Source organism: Pholis gunnellus (assembly GCF_910591455.1).
Source record: "Pholis gunnellus genome assembly, chromosome: 11".
Lineage (NCBI taxonomy): Eukaryota > Metazoa > Chordata > Actinopteri > Perciformes > Pholidae > Pholis > Pholis gunnellus.
In genome coordinates, this window is record NC_136538.1 from 25,259,322 (window position 1) to 25,276,295 (window position 16,974).

General features: G+C 47.0%; 2 protein-coding genes across 2 annotated transcripts in view; both read right to left on the reverse strand.

Annotated features, from left to right (window-relative positions):
* ubr2 (ubiquitin protein ligase E3 component n-recognin 2) overlaps window positions 1-3,329 on the reverse strand; it is a 38,126-nt gene extending 34,797 nt beyond the window's left edge. Inside the window, 2 exon segments of the mRNA XM_079168496.1 lie at window positions 348-631; window positions 3,238-3,329. Of these exon segments, the coding sequence (XP_079024622.1) occupies window positions 348-631; window positions 3,238-3,321 (368 nt within the window). The 5' untranslated portion in view covers window positions 3,322-3,329.
* An 891-nt stretch (window positions 3,330-4,220) lies between these two features.
* On the reverse strand, window positions 4,221-16,796 carry LOC306703429 (uncharacterized protein). Its single transcript, XM_079169406.1, has 19 exons — window positions 16,695-16,796; window positions 15,468-15,600; window positions 15,232-15,392; window positions 13,894-13,980; window positions 13,585-13,735; window positions 13,279-13,440; window positions 12,859-12,968; window positions 12,378-12,504; window positions 10,736-10,764; window positions 9,804-9,895; window positions 9,607-9,718; window positions 9,360-9,530; window positions 9,205-9,275; window positions 8,923-9,090; window positions 8,352-8,470; window positions 6,726-6,930; window positions 4,640-4,847; window positions 4,493-4,551; window positions 4,221-4,409 (listed from the first exon to the last, which is right to left on the reverse strand). The coding sequence occupies exons 1-19, from the start codon at window positions 16,779-16,781 to the stop codon at window positions 4,247-4,249; spliced, it is 2,415 nt and encodes an 804-aa protein (XP_079025532.1). The 5' UTR covers window positions 16,782-16,796; the 3' UTR covers window positions 4,221-4,246.
* Between the last annotated feature and the right edge of the window lie 178 nt (window positions 16,797-16,974).

A 16,974-nucleotide genomic window follows, 5' to 3' on the forward strand; every position in this document is an offset into this window, starting at 1 on the left:
CTGGTTCAGAGGTCACAGCCCGTTGTCTCCTACATCAGCACAGAAAACATTATATTTCCCACAATTTAAGCTTCTGCATTTTCCAAATGCACGAGTATTATTCACACGTATTGTTGGGTTCATAAGCCTCGTACGAACGCTTTAATACCAATACGTGTGTTGTTTCACCCTAGAAACACATGTCTGGCGTCATCATGAGGTTATTAGGAGGTGGTTCAACTGCAGGACAGCAGTGAAGGCCCAGGTAGAACACGCACGGCCCGCCACTGGTCTAGAGTGTGTATAATGTGTATAATGTGTATATAATGTGTATATAATGTGTATAGTGTGTATAACGTGTGTATTACCTGCAGGAGTAGGTGGGCTCTCCCACCTTGAACACGTGGCCACACAGAGGTGACGGCTGGTTGTTCTCCTGCAGGAGGTTCAGACCTGAAGCCGGCTCCTCATCCAACAGGAGCCACTCTAGAGGAGCCAGGAGGAGCAGCTGAGAGGCCAGATCCTCCTTCTGCTCCTCCTTCTGCTCCTCTCGGCTGCTTACTCCACTGGGACCAACGCAAAGGATTCTGGGTACATACACAGACAGGTGACGGTACACCTCCTGCTGCAGGTCGGCTGCTGACAGCCATCGCTGAGGAGGACAAGGAGAGAGGAGAGGAGGAGAAAGAGGGGAGAGGAGGACAAGGAGAGAGGAGAGGAGGAGAAAGAGGGGAGAGGAGGACAAGGAGAGAGGAGAGGAGGAGAAAGAGGGGAGAGGAGGACAAGGAGAGAGGAGAGGAGGACAAGGAGAGAGGAGAGGAGGAGGAGAGAGGGGAGAGGAGGAGGAGAGAGGGGAGAGGAGGAGGAGAGAGGTTTAAAGGTATCTTTATTTCTTATTAAGTTACGTTTACAGTTTATCAAAAACTACAACAAAACTAATTCATGCAAAAAAAAAAGTGTTCTTTGTCAGTCTGTGTCCGTTAGTCCACAGGAGGTCTACACCGGGACCACCACCAGCCCCTTGGGGAGGATCCACCTGGACCCCCTCGCTCCTCCATCGTCCCGTTGGTCACATGGTGTTCGGTCTCCTCCTCTGGCGCAGACCTCCTCCAGCAGCCTGAGCAGCAGCCTGCTGGACCGGATGCTGATCAGCGGTGTCCTCACAGCTCTCTGAGGGACTGTGAAGACCCCCCACGCCTGTAAGACGGACCGGTAGACGGTGTGGGACCAGGTAGAACCTCTGGGGCTGAAGCAGGAACAGGTGTTTGTCTCCTCAGCAGCACACAGGCAGCATCAGTCCATGGCAGCCCAAGCTGGACCACCAGACCCTGTCCCCCCTCCTCCCCCTGCAGGAGAGCTGAGGTAGCAGCCGTTCCTGTGACCTCATCATGTTAAACAGCAACCCTCACCGTGTGCACTGAGGAGAACCAGAGCGCTGCTGTAGACAAAGAACCAGCAACACAAAGAGTCACCTCCATCAGACTCACTCAGAGGTTCTTCACCTCTGAGGAACCTTCATCCCTTCATCTCTCTTCTTGAGCTTCTTTAGACGGAAACGTTTCCTTTCCTCTAAATCATCCTCACCAACCAATCTCTGTCATGTCAAAACACTTAATAAACTTTTCTGCATCTGGAAAATACTCTGAAACGTCTACAGATTTTCCGAACGTTTCATCCAGGAACTTATTAATGTCCTCCAGCCTGTACAGGTCTACAGAGTCCATCTCCTCCTCCACAGCAGCCCCCCCACTCTCCTCTGGACCAGCAGCCTGACTACCGGCCCGTTACTGCTGCCTCCTCCACTCTCCCTCATAGCGTCCTCTGCTCCTGCTGTCAGTGCTTCCTCCACTACTTTCCTTTCCTCTGCTCCTTTCCTTTCCTCTGTTGTGAGACTCAGAGCAGCTGAGTCCTCATCAATAATTGTATCTCCGCCTGAATCATCTCTCTGTTCCCCGTCCTGTCGGGGTCGTCGCCCCCCCGCAGAGCTCCGGTGTGTTCTCGCTCCTCCGCCGGTACGGCCCCCGGCTCGGGGTGCCCACAGCCCCACACTCAGAGCACCTGATGCTACCTGTGCTAGCGTGCACCATGTAGCGTCCCTCCCCGTGTTTCACCCTGAAGGAGACCTGCAGCGTCTGTGAGGGACAGGTGAGGAACATCCTGTCTCCTGAAGGACTGGACATGCTTCAGACCCACAGTCCTGAAGCTGCTCGCCAGCTTCCCGAAGCGCTGCAGCTCTCGCTCCAACACCTGGTTGGGGATGAACGGGGGAACACCGGAGACGGTGACCCGGGTGGAGGCACTGCGAGCGGGGAAACCTGCAGAAACACGCCGTTCAGCGAGACGCCGCTCGATATTAACTCCGCCACAAAACGCTCCTCTTTCAGAAACACCAGCACAGCTCTGTTCATCCTGGAGGCAGAGGACAGGTTAGCGTGTCCCACACGGTCTCCACAGCAGGAGAACCTCCACCGGGACACACGCCTCAAAGACATGGACGCCATCCCGACAAGATACACGGTTCTCTGTCCGCCAAAAACACCAAAGTACACCGAAAACAACCTCAAACCACCACAACTCAATCACACAGCAAAGTATGAAGAAAGATTTAAGAAAAGAGAGGAGGAGAGAGAGAGAGAAAGAAAGAAAGAAAGAAAGAAAGAAAGAAAGAAAGAAAGAAAGAAAGAAAGAAAGAGAGAGAGAGAGAGTGTAAATGAACTGTATACTTGTTTCTCATTTTTAGTCTTCTGACCACTCTGAGCTCTTTAACAAGACATGTCATCATTCACACATTGATGGGAGGAGCTACCGTTGATGGGAGGAGCTACCATCATGGTAACACCTGCACATCAACTAACATTCACACAACCAGCACAGGCACAGCCAGGGATCGAACCGCCGATCCTCTGGTGTAAGGAGAGCTGCTCTACTGTGGTGAACGTTACTCCTGTACTCCACTAAATGTAGCTGGACTCAGAGCATGAAGCTAACACCTGTTTACAGACGTTCTAACGTGAAATAAACATGAAATCAACGTCACACAAAGCAGATGTTATGTTGACGCTGTTGGCTCGCGCTGACACAGCAGCTGTTCCTCATCCAGATGTTTTACAGATCACTCCGAGCATTAGCTTTAGCATTAGCATTAGCTCCGTGTAGCAGATTAGGCAGAAAGCGTTGAGCACGTGAGAGCTCGTGACGCAGTGACAAGTGACAGGTGAGGGTTAACTAACCGCTAACTAACCACTAACTAACCCTTACCGACGCGGTGTCTTTAGCGGAGAAGTTGAGGACCTCTGAACACAGAACAGACGGAGGCTCTCTGTCGGACTGGGCCGACGCCATCTTCCTCCTTCTGATGGACGGAGAAGAACCGGAACCGGAAGTCATCAACAGCTGAGGGGGCGGGGCCAAACTATAAGGAAACGATCAGACTAGAAGGCACCTGTCAGTCATGATTATTATGGCCAAATCCCAACGTTCCCCCTGAACCCTCAAACCCTGAACCCTCAGGGTCTCACTGACGTCATCTGGTGAGTGTGTGAGGGCTCGAGATATCACGTTACCATGACAACGACAACAAATATGATGTATAATCGTGTGTATATATTGTGTACTTTGTACTCCTTGATCTGAACGTCTTCACTCTTTCCACACAAGATGAAGTAACTTCAGAGAATCTATTTACTCGCTTTGGTCAAAACAGCTTCAATGACAAAATATTTGATGAATAAATGAATAAATATCTGATTTCATGTTGTAACGTTCCATCTTTAACCCTTCATGTTCCTGTGTACATGTAATACTCTAAGACATTACTGAATTCATCAAATCTAAAATAAAACTATTTATTAGTTGATTCAAATCTTTAAAATAACTAAAGCTGTAAAATGAATATAGAGTACAACATGTACCTCTGAGCTGTAGTACAGTATAAAGTACAACATGTACCTCTGAGCTGTAGTACAGTATAAAGTACTACATGTACCTCTGAGCTGTAGTACAGTATAAAGTACTACATGTACCTCTGAGCTGTAGTACAGTATAAAGTACTACATGTACCTCTGAGCTGTAGTACAGTATAAAGTACTACATGTACCTCTGAGCTGTAGTACAGTATAAAGTACTACATGTACCTCTGAGCTGTAGTACAGTATAAAGTACTACATGTTAGATGTGTATTGTTCTCAGTAGTGGAGGAATGAGACAGAACAACAATAGAACCTTTAACACCAGATGAACAGAATATATTCAGATTTATTTATTGTCTTCAGTTCTCAACCAGCTGCTGGACCAGAGTCCGGAGCTGCTGCAGCTCTGCTCGGATAGCCTGGAGCTCCTGGTTCTGCAGGTTCTGGTCCTGAAGCTCTTGGTTCCTGTCCTGGTTCTGGTCCTGGTTCTGGTTCTGGTTCTGGTCCTGGTTCGTGTGGACTCTGGTTCGGAAAAGAAAAGATGTTGATTTAAAAAGTTGGGTTAGGAGTTGATTTCCACACCGTGTGAACATGAAGAAACTGACCCAGAACCTCCAGCTGTCTCCTGGTCTCTCTGCAGGACCACAAACTGATCCAGGGTCTCCTAGAGGACACACACACACACACACACACACACACTTTACTTCCTGAACTTTAATCTCAATAATAACATTTGTTCTTCAGACACAAACTTTGATCTGCGCAGTGATGCGGCCCATCTCGCCATGGTAACGGGAGTTTGTCGTGATGTCATCGTTGTGGGCGTCGGCCAGCGGTGCGCAGTGGTTGGAGATGTACTGGTTGTCATAGAAACGGCGGAGGAGGGGCATGGATTCTTCAACCTGCAGGATGACGGTGGCCTGTTGCATCACAGCGTTAGCCTGAGAGTTATCATGTACTCTACACACACACACACACACAGACACACACACACAAACCAGGTGAGGACAGACCTGATGTGGATGGACAGGTGAGGACAGACAGGTGAAGACAGACAGGTGAAGACAGACAGGTGAGGACAGACAGGTGATGACAGACAGGTGAGGACAGACAGGTGATGACAGACAGGTGAGGACAGACAGGTGATGACAGACAGGTGAGGACAGACAGGTGATGACAGACAGGTGAGGACAGACAGGTGAAGACAGACAGGTGAGGACAGACAGGTGAAGACAGACAGGTGAGGACAGACAGGTGAGGACAGACAGGTGAAGACAGACAGATGATGACAGACAGGTGAGGACAGACCTGATGTGGATGGACAGGTGATGACAGACAGGTGAGGACAGACAGGTGATGACAGACAGGTGAGGACAGACAGGTGAAGACAGACAGGTGAGGACAGACAGGTGAGGACAGACAGGTGAAGACAGACAGGTGATGACAGACAGGTGATGACAGACAGGTGAGGACAGACAGGTGAGGACAGACAGGTGAAGACAGACAGGTGAGGACAGACCTGATGTGGATGGACAGGTGATGACAGACAGGTGAGGACAGACAGGTGATGACAGACAGGTGAGGACAGACAGGTGATGACAGACAGGTGAGGACACACAGGTGATGACAGACAGGTGAGGACAGACAGGTGATGACAGACAGGTGAGGACAGACAGGTGAAGACAGACAGGTGATGACAGACAGGTGAGGACAGACAGGTGATGACAGACAGGTGAGGACAGACAGGTGAGGACAGACAGGTGAGGACAGACAGGTGAAGACAGACAGGTGAGGACAGACAGGTGAGGACAGACAGGTGAAGACAGACAGGTGATGACAGACAGGTGAGGACAGACAGGTGAGGACAGACAGGTGAAGACCGACAGGTGATGACAGACAGGTGATGACAGACAGGTGAGGACAGACAGGTGAAGACAGACAGGTGAGGACAGACAGATGAGGACAGACAGGTGAAGACAGACAGGTGAAGACAGACAGGTGAGGACAGACAGGTGAGGACAGACAGGTGAAGACAGACAGGTGAAGACAAACAGGTGAGGACAGACAGGTGAAGACAGACAGGTGATGACAGACAGGTGAGGACAGACAGGTGAAGACAGACAGGTGATGACAGACAGGTGAGGACAGACAGGTGATGACAGACAGGTGAGGACAGACAGGTGAGGACAGACAGGTGAGGACAGACAGGTGAAGACAGACAGGTGAGGACAGACAGGTGAGGACAGACAGGTGAAGACAGACAGGTGATGACAGACAGGTGAGGACAGACAGGTGAGGACAGACAGGTGAAGACCGACAGGTGATGACAGACAGGTGATGACAGACAGGTGAGGACAGACAGGTGAAGACAGACAGGTGAGGACAGACAGATGAGGACAGACAGGTGAAGACAGACAGGTGAAGACAGACAGGTGAGGACAGACAGGTGAGGACAGACAGGTGAAGACAGACAGGTGAAGACAAACAGGTGAGGACAGACAGGTGAAGACAGACAGGTGAGGACAGACAGGTGAGGACAGACAGGTGAGGACAGACAGGTGAAGACAGACAGGTGAGGACAGACAGGTGAGGACAGACAGGTGAGGACAGACAGGTGAAGACAGACAGGTGAAGACAGACAGGTGAAGACAAACAGGTGAGGACAGACAGGTGAAGACAAACAGGTGAAGACAAACAGGTGAAGACAGACAGGTGAGGACAGACAGGTGAAGACAGACAGGTGAGGACAGACAGGTGAAGACAGACAGGTGATGACAGACAGGTGAGGACAGACAGGTGATGACAGACAGGTGAGGACAGACAGGTGGTACCACTGACCTCTGGAAGGTGTCAGTGAGCAGGGCGATCAGCAGGTTGACACACAGGATGGAGGACGCAGCCAGAAACGTCCCACAGAGCAGAGGAGCCATGACACCGTCCACCGTTGACATCGCAGCGTACTCGTACTCGTCCACCAGAGTGATGCGGTACAGACTGTACAGCAGGCCGGAGACAGACTGCATGCTGGGAACTGAGGAAGAACCTGGAGAGAGATGATTCGTCCATCGAGAGTTCATTAATTCAGAGACCATTGATGAATGAGTCCGTTGATCAGGACTAACATTAAGGGTCAGGTGTTGGTGGGGACTTGGCTTCCTTGCGGAAGTTACCGGCACACGTGGAAGATTCATGGAAAAAGATCTTTGAGTAGTCTTTATTATAGATCTGTTAAAAGTCCCCCGATAAAAAACTTAAAGTTTAAAAATAGAATAAAATAATAAAAGGGGTTTAAAAAGAGCATCGGAGCAGACGTAAGCCGGGCAGCGGGAGTAGAGACTTCACAGGAACCACAGGATCTCCAAAGGAACCACAGGATCTCCAAAGGAACCACAGGATCTTCACAGGAACCACAGGATCTCCAAAGGAACCACAGGATCTCCAAAGGAACCACAGGATCTTCAAAGGAACCACAGGATCTCCAAAGGAACCACAGGATCTTCAAAGGAACCACAGGATCTCCAAAGGAACCACAGGATCTCCAAAGGAACCACAGGATCTTCAAAGGAACCACAGGATCTCCAAAGGAACCACAGGATCTTCACAGGAACCACAGGATCTCCAAAGGAACCACAGGATCTTCAAAGGAACCACAGGATCTCCAAAGGAACCACAGGATCTTCAAAGGAACCACAGGATCTCCAAAGGAACCACAGGATCTCCAAAGGAACCACAGGATCTTCACAGGAACCACAGGATCTCCAAAGGAACCACAGGATCTCCAAAGGAACCACAGGATCTTCACAGGAACCACAGGATCTTCACAGGAACCACAGGATCTCCAAAGGAACCACAGGATCTTCAAAGGAACCACAGGATCTCCAAAGGAACCACAGGATCTTCAAAGGAACCACAGGATCTTCAAAGGAACCACAGGATCTCCAAAGGAACCACAGGATCTCCGCGGTCCATCTGCCGCTGGAGGTTCTCATGAGGTCGGGTAAGTAAGAGATAAAACTATATAAAAGCACACTAATAGTGTTTCCTGAGTTTAAGTGCGTTAAAAGACAAGGAAATATAAATATATACAAAATAAATAATATACACACACACACACACACACAAGGTTAAAACGAGTGCTCATATCTAAAGTTTTATAAGAAAATAAGTGCAAAGGTTCAAAGCTGAGGAAACAGCAGTAAAACGTGTAACGTTGGTTTGGAAGCGGAGGTGAAATAATGTCATTCAAAAATTCTAAATAGCAAAAATAGTCTTAGAACATCATCAAACGTCTGCATGCGATAATAAAAAGGTTCTATGGAAGATCAAATTATTCATATTTAGTTTAGTTTGTGGCAACAACCTACCGTGTGTAATAATGTTAACATGTTAATATGTTAGTAATAGGGTTATAATGTTACAATATCAGTAATAATGTTAATGTATAAATACTTTGAACACACAAACCTCCAAATATGATCCAGAAGCTGCAGGCGTACGGGATGAAGATCTCAGCGTACAGGAACAGGAAACGCATCACATCCCCCATGATGTTCCCCAACATGACGATGAACGGACCCATCAACCTGCACACACACACACACACACACACACACACACATACACACACACACACACACACACACACACACAGGGAAAAAGAGGATATCCATCCCACAGACAACACGTTACCATGGAAACATCAACCTTAACATTTAACCGGGACCTGAAAGGATGTTCCACCAAAACAAGGAGAGAGTGAGAGGATGAGAGGGTGAGAGGAAGAGAGGGTGAGAGGATGAGAGAGTGAGAGGAAGAGAGAGCGAGAGGGAGAGAGGAAGAGAGGGTGAGAGGGTGAGAGGATGAGAGAGTGAGAGGAAGAGAGGGTGAGAGGGTGAGAGAGTGAGAGGAAGAGAGGGTGAGAGGGTGAGAGAGTGAGAGGAAGAGAGGGTGAGAGGGTGAGAGAGTGAGAGGATGAGAGAGTGAGAGGAAGAGAGAGCGAGAGGGAGAGAGGAAGAGAGGGTGAGAGGGTGAGGACCTGAAGGCTCTGACGTGCTTCATCAGTCTCAGCCAGAGGAAGACGACGGTGACGGAGAACAGACGCAGGCTGGTGGTGCGAAGACAGATGGACGGATGAATGACGTCGGCCATGTGGACGAGGAAGGACGCCGTCAGAAGAGAGTAGACGAGCCAATCAAACACGTTCCTGAGAGAAAGATTCATTCTCTCTTCTCATGATGTTCATATTTCTGTGATTAAACTGTCATTAATGTGTGTGTGTGTGTGTGTGTGCGTGTGTGTGTGTGTGTGTGTGTGTTACCACAGGTCCTGGCTGTAACTTCCTCGTATCCTGTGAATCTGTTTGTTCTGATCCATGAGGTAAACCCTCTCCTGCACACACACACACACAGTTATTATACCAGATGTTGGACCAGACTAAATGCTGAACTGTCCCTTTAAACTTGTCTTCTGTACCTGAGGCCACATGGGATGAGAGCAGCTCAGGTCATCTTGGAGACGAAGCTCCGCCCACCGTCGCCAGAGGCGGAGCTTCCTCCTTGAACGCAGGATGTCCTGTATTTCCCTCAGCACCTCCTCCAGGGTCAACAGGAGGGCCAGGACAACGAGGAGGACACGCCACCAGTCCTGAGACAGAGAGACGGGTAAAGAGACAGACAGGTGGAGACAGACAGGTGGAGACAGGTGGAGACAGACAGGTCACCTGGGGGAGGACGTAGCGACGTGAGCCTCGGTACACAGAGATAGAAATGGCGACGGTCGTCCACGAGACGTTGAACAGGAAGTTGAGGATGAGAAGAAGCCACGCCCCTAACCTGGCAGCAGTACAGACAGACAGGTAGAGACAGACAGACAGGTAGATCACGTGAAATACATCAAACCAATCACAGTGGACTTTACCTGCCATACAGTTTCCATTTGACCTGGATCAGTTTGAGAAAGACTGGATTCATGATGAGGTCCAGTTTCCCATGATGCACCACCATCTCCAGCTGACGAACAAGACAGACAGGTTAGACCTGGTCCCTGTAAACCGTAGACCAGGTAGACAACCACTATAGAGTAATACTCTCATACTATGAGAGTATGAGAGTATTAGAGTACCAGAGTACCCTCTAATACTCTAATACTCTCATAGTATTAGAGTATTAGAGTACCAGAGTACCAGAGTATCCTCTAATACTCTAATACTCTCATAGTATTAGAGTATTAGAGTACCAGAGTATCCTCTAATACTCTAATACTCTCATAGTATTAGAGTATTAGAGTATTAGAGTACCAGAGTATCCTCTAATACTCTAATACTCTAATACTATGAGAGTATTAGAGTACCAGAGTACCCTCTAATACTCATGCTCAGTAATCTCTTTCAATTGTTGGCAGTTTGATTTGTTTGTTTACAGTAGTTAGATTTTTTATATCAATGTCATGATTATGGGAGAAAAATGAATCTATAATGTATAAAAAAGGATCAACGTTAATATGAAACACTGCTGACCAAGAACACTGAGAACGGAACCTTTTATAAAGATGGCCAAAACCTGCAGAACACTGTTTACTGTTTACTGTACACTGTTTACTGTATACAGTACACTGTTTACTGTATACAGTACACTGTTTACTGTATACTGTACACTGATGGAAACATTATTATTCTACTATATCCACGTCTAGTAATAGCACTAGAAGTGGATATAGTAGAATAATAATGATAATAAAAGCAGTAATGTATCAGTAATAGTAATGTCATAATAATAATAATAATAATAATAATAATAATAATAATAATAATAATAATAATAATAATAATAATAATAAGTGATGAGACTCACTGGAGACGTCGGCTCACTGACGACTGCTTCTACAGAACACAACAGAGCAGTCAGTGTGTGAGCCACTGCATCATGAGTACTAGTATTCATTTAATAATGTATTTGATTGTGTACTCAAAGACACTTTATATGGTAAAAACAGAAATAATAGAAGTAATTACAATAAAAACTAAATAGATGACATCATGAAAGTAAGGAACAACAGGAAAAAGGTTCTTTGTTTGTAACGCTGCTGTAGTGTCGTCTGTAACGCGACACTCAGATGTCACGACATCGCAGGTCGTTCTTGCTCAAGGACACATCGACGTGCAACCAGTGGTGCCGGAGCCGGGGTTTGAACCTACGATGGACCCGGTCTCTGTTCTCTGTCCTGGCCCCACGATGGTGGAATGAACTCCCCACTGACGTCAGGACAGCAGAGTCGCTGCCCATCTTCCATCAGGCTGAAGACTCACCTCTTCATGAAGCTCTACCCTGAGCCTTCCTCTCAGCACTGGTTGTGTTCATGCTAGTGTGTTTCTGTACGTCTGCTCTGGTTTCTGCTCTGAGATGTTTAAAGGAGATGAACTCATGACTTCTGGTGACGAGTAGTTCTCTTGAATACGATGTTGAACACACTCTTTGGATAACAGCGTCTGCTGAATGACTGTGATGTGATGTACTATAGTAGTATTGTTTTTAACACTACTTTAGTAGTATTGTCTGTAATACTACTATAGTAGTATTGTCTGTAATACTGCTATAGTAGTGTTGTCTGTAATACTGCTATAGTAGTATTGTCTGTAATACTGCTATAGTAGTATTGTCTGTAATACTGCTATAGTAGTATTGTCTGTAATACTGCTATAGTAGTATTGTCTGTAATACTACTATAGTAGTATTGTCTGTAATACTGCTATAGTAGTGTTGTCTGTAATACTGCTATAGTAGTGTTGTCTGTAATACTGCTATAGTAGTGTTGTCTGTAATACTGCTATAGTAGTATTGTCTGTAATACTGCTATAGTAGTGTTGTCTGTAATACTGCTATAGTAGTATTGTCTGTAATACTGCTATAGTAGTATTGTCTGTAATACTGCTATAGTAGTATTGTCTGTAATACTGCTATAGTAGTATTGTCTGTAATACTACTATAGTAGTATTGTCTGTAATACTGCTATAGTAGTGTTGTCTGTAATACTGCTATAGTAGTGTTGTCTGTAATACTGCTATAGTAGTGTTGTCTGTAATACTGCTATAGTAGTATTGTCTGTAATACTGCTATAGTAGTGTTGTCTGTAATACTGCTATAGTAGTATTGTCTGTAATACTACTATAGTAGTATTGTCTGTAATACTGCTATAGTAGTGTTGTCTGTAATACTGCTATAGTAGTGTTGTCTGTAATACTGCTATAGTAGTATTGTCTGTAATACTGCTATAGTAGTATTGCAGTAGTTTTGCAGCATTATCATTTTGTGGATTTCCAATTTGAAACCTGGTTTCAGTCGCTGCAGGGTTCAGTGGTAGTACTGCAGTAAACCTGTGGTTGTACTACAGCAGCAGTAGTAGTACTGCAGTAAACCTGTGGTTGTACTACAGCAGCAGTAGTAGTACTGCAGTAAACCTGTGGTTGTACTACAGCAGCAGTAGTAGCAGTGTTACCTTGCTGGTGGGTCTCAGGTGGGTGTGGTTCTGGTTCCAGTGGTTCTGGTTCCAGCAGGTTCAGGTAGTAGTACTGCTGTCTGGTCATGTTGTCAGTCACATGGAACTGACTGAGCGCCAGCTGGGCCTGAACACAACATACAATACATTCATCACAACTCTATTCTATTCTATTCTATTCTATTCTGTTCTACTCTATTTCTTTACATTCTTAAACATTTTAATAATGGCTCTGAACCAATCACATTACATGACATCACATTACAGTCATTTAGCTTTATCACATTCATAAACCGGCTCAGCTACGGGAGCAGTTTTGGGGTGAAGCCTTGCTCAAGGACACATCGACATGCGACTAGCGGAGCCGGAGCCGGGGATTCAATTCAAACAGGGAACCTCTGATTGAAGGACAGGCTCTCCACTCAGCCACAGTCGCCCCAATCACAGCCCTGTTATCTGTCAGTAGGCGGGACATTGTTACCACTGGACTCATCCGGCCAATCAGAGCCGTTATACAGAGCTGTCCATCAGAGTCCACCCTGCCGGCCTCCGCCCCGAGCTCCAAGAGCACCCGAGCTGCTTCACTGCGCTCTGAAAATACCACAGACAGTACAGACAGTCAAAATACCACAGACAGTCAAAATACCACAGACAGTACAGACAGTCAAAATACCACAGACAGTACAGACAGCCGGACTATCACAGACAGTACAGACAGTCATGCACTTTTCCTGACACACATACTTTGTCTAGAGTCGATAAAGTCAGTAGAGTCGGAAGAGTCAGAAGGTATAGTCGGTAAAGATTACAGCGGTAATGTCAGTGCTGATGTCCGTAAATATGTCAGTGGTGATGTCAGCGGTGATGTCAGTGGTGATGTCAGCGGTGATGTCAGTAGTACCCAGGTTGGCGGCGAGCTGCAGTGGTGTTCTGTCTTTGTAGTCGGTGCAGCTGATGGAGGCTCCAGTCTGCAGCAGCAGTCTGATGGAACCTACAGCATCGTTCTTGGCAGCGTAGTGAAGAGGAGTCTGCTGGTCCAGGAACGTCCGACTCTCCGGATCAGCTGAGGACACACACACCTATTGATCAGGATCTGGTTGTTAGGGTTAGTTAAACCAGATGACCAGTAGGACCCTTTAACCAGAAGATATCCTGGGTATGTTGAACTCTCTTCCTTGTGCAGGTACCAGGACTAGTCCACACAGACCTTTTCGGTCCAGCAGGAACTGAACCATGTCCTGGTAGTCCAGTGCCGAAGCCACGTGAAGGGCCGTGACTCCAAACTGATCCGGTTGGAGGAGGTCTGATCCCCGGTCCAGAAAGAACCGCATCACATCTACGCTCCAGGCCCTGGAGATCTAAACACACATACCAGTGTGAGTGTGTGTGATGGTGAACACATGAACCACATGTCAGTGAGTCTGTTGTAGAAGTGGTTTTAAAAGCATCACTGTTGTTGTGTGTTAAGATGCATTAAGTGTTTGTTCTGTTGTGTAGCTGCTTCAGAACTACAGACCTCATGCAGGATGGTCTGCCCATATCTGTCTGAGCTGTTTGGATCGGCTCCTTCTGAGATCACTTCATCCAGAAAGTCAAGGTCCACCTGTACACAACACACAAGATACACACAACACAGACAAAAAACATAACAAAGACACAACAATACACACAATACACACAGACACAAAGGCAAAACACATGATGAATACAGATTTTCCTTCACAAGAGAACTAAACTAAACTGACAGATTCAAACTGTGAACTGGGTCGCTGGTACCTAGTCAGAGTTACCTGGTCAGAGTTACCTGGTCAGAGTTACCTGGTCAGTGTTACCTGGTCAGAGTTACCTGGTCAGTGTTACCTGGTCAGTGTTACCTGGTCAGAGTTACCTGGTCAGTGTCCTGGTCAGAGTTACCTGGTCAGAGTTACCTGGTCAGTGTTACCTGGTCAGTGTTACCTGGTCAGAGTTACCTGGTCAGAGTTACCTGGTCAGAGTTACCTGGTCAGTGTTACCTGGTCAGAGTTACCTGGTCAGAGTTACCTGGTCAGAGTTACCTGGTCAGAGTTACCTGGTCAGTGTTACCTGGTCAGTGTTACCTGGTCAGAGTTACCTGGTCAGTGTCCTGGTCAGAGTTACCTGGTCAGAGTTACCTGGTCAGTGTTACCTGGTCAGAGTTACCTGGTCAGAGTTACCTGGTCGGTGTTACCTGGTCAGTGTTACTTGGTCAGTGTTACCTGGTCAGAGTTACCTGGTCAGAGTTACCTGGTCGGTGTTACCTGGTCAGTGTTACTTGGTCAGAGTTACCTGGTCAGTGTTACCTGGTCGGTGTTACCTGGTCAGTGTTACCTGGTCAGAGTTACCTGGTCGGTGTTACCTGGTCAGTGTTACTTGGTCAGTGTTACCTGGTCAGAGTTACCTGGTCAGAGTTACCTGGTCAGTGTTACTTGGTCAGTGTTACCTGGTCAGAGTTACCTGGTCAGAGTTACCTGGTCGGTGTTACCTGGTCAGTGTTACCTGGTCAGAGTTACCTGGTCAGTGTTACTTGGTCAGTGTCCTGGTCGGTGTTACCTGGTCAGAGTTACCTGGTCAGAGTTACCTGGTCAGAGTTACCTGGTCAGTGTCCTGGTCAGAGTTACCTGGTCAGAGTTACCTGGTCAGTGTTACCTGGTCAGAGTTACCTGGTCAGTGTTACTTGGTCAGTGTCCTGGTCGGTGTTACCTGGTCAGAGTTACCTGGTCAGAGTTACCTGGTCAGTGTTACTTGGTCAGTGTCCTGGTCGGTGTTACCTGGTCAGTGTCCTGGTCGGTGTTACCTGGTCAGTGTTACCTGGTCAGAGTTACCTGGTCAGACTTACCTGGTCAGTGTCCTGGTTGGTAGCAGACAGTAGTCTAAAGTGATTTAGTAGTTGTTTATTGAGCTGTTGGTTTTTATTCGTTGTGTCGGTTTCATCTCTCTGCTCTTCATCACCTTCATCATCCTCAGCCAGACCTCTGTACTTCATCTCCAGCTGAACACCTGAACATTAATTATTGATGTTAACATTTTAATTAATCTACATCTAAAAAAGCACATGGACTGGGTCTGTGTCACCTTTCAGTTTTCTTCTTCTCTGCTTCCAGCGGTGGCAGGAGTATGACGCCCAGCGAGCTGCAGCCTTCACTGCTGCTGACACTGAGGACCTGGACCCCTGAGGACACCTAGAGTCCGGAGGACACCCCGAGACCTGAGGACATAAAGACACCTGAGGACACCCCGAGACCTGAAGACATATTGACCCCTGAGGACGCCTTGAGACCTGAGGACACCCCGAGACCTGAAAACAGAGACCTGAAGACATATGAAGACCTGAAGACAAACAGAGAACTGAAGACATATAGAGACCTGAAGACATATAGAGACCTGAAGACATATGAAGACCTGAAGACAAACAGAGACCTGAAGACATATGAAGACCTGAAGACAAACAGAGAACTGAAGACATATAGAGACCTGAAGACATATGAAGACCTGAAGACAAACAGAGAACTGAAGACATATAGAGACCTGAAGACATATAGAGACCTGAAGACATATGAAGACCTGAAGACAAACAGAGAACTGAAGACATATAGAGACCTGAAGACATATAGAGACCTGAAGACATATGAAGACCTGAAGACAAACGGAGACCTGAAGACATATGAAGACCTGAAGACAAACAGAGAACTGAAGACATATAGAGACCTGAAGACATATGAATACCTGAAGACATATGAAGACCTGAAGACAAACAGAGACCTGAAGACATATGAAGACCTGAAGACAAACAGAGAACTGAAGACATATGAAGACCTGAAGACATATGAAGACCTGAAGACAAACAGAGACCTGAAGACATATGAAGACCTGAAGACAAACAGAGACCTGAAGACATATGAAGACCTGAAGACAAACAGAGAACTGAAGACATATAGAGACCTGAAGACATATGAAGACCTGAAGACAAACAGAGACCTGAAGACAAACAGAGACCTGAAGACAAACAGAGACCTGAAGACATATGAAGACCTGAAGACATATGAAGACCTGAAGACACATAGAGACCTGAAGACAAACACCTAAAGACAACTGCCGACAAACAGAGACTTCAACCTGAAGACACACAGAAACTTCAAGACATTGAGAGACTTGAAGACATACAGAGAACTGAATACAAACAGGGAACTGAACCTTAAGACAAACAGAAACCCAAAGACACACAGAGATCTGAAGACGAACAGAGATCTGATGACATAAAGAGACCTGAACCTGAAGACAGAAAGAAACCTGAAGACTCACCTGGATTGTGTTGATGCTTCCTGTCATCTCCACCTCCAGTCCAGGATTCCGCAGACCTGTCAGACCGGCCCGGGGCCCCCTCTTCATCCTGGTTCTGTTGAGCTTCCGTCCACCAGGTCAAAAATCCAGACTTCCAGACTGATGGACCTGCAGGACTTTCTTAAACCTGCCAGAACTGTGAGGACTTGATGGACTTCCTGTACCCAGATAGACTTCCTGAAAACCGCCGGACCGGTCTCGATCCTGGATGAAGAACTAAAATAGGCTAGGAATTGTCTCT

What these genes read in the sequence shown, in the direction of transcription:
- LOC306703429 (XM_079169406.1), bottom strand. Translation starts at nt 16,781, where the DNA reads ATGAAGAGGGGGCCCCGGGCCGGTCTGACAGGTCTGCGGAATCCTGGA. An exon ending in GCAGCTCGCCGCCAACCTGG is followed by an intron (nt 12,969 to 13,278) that starts GTACTACTGACA and finishes TGGTATTTTCAG; the next exon opens with AGCGCAGTGAAGCAGCTCGG. An exon ending in AAGCACGTCAGAGCCTTCAG is followed by an intron (nt 8,471 to 8,922) that starts GTCCTCACCCTC and finishes GTGTGTGTGCAG; the next exon opens with GTTGATGGGTCCGTTCATCG.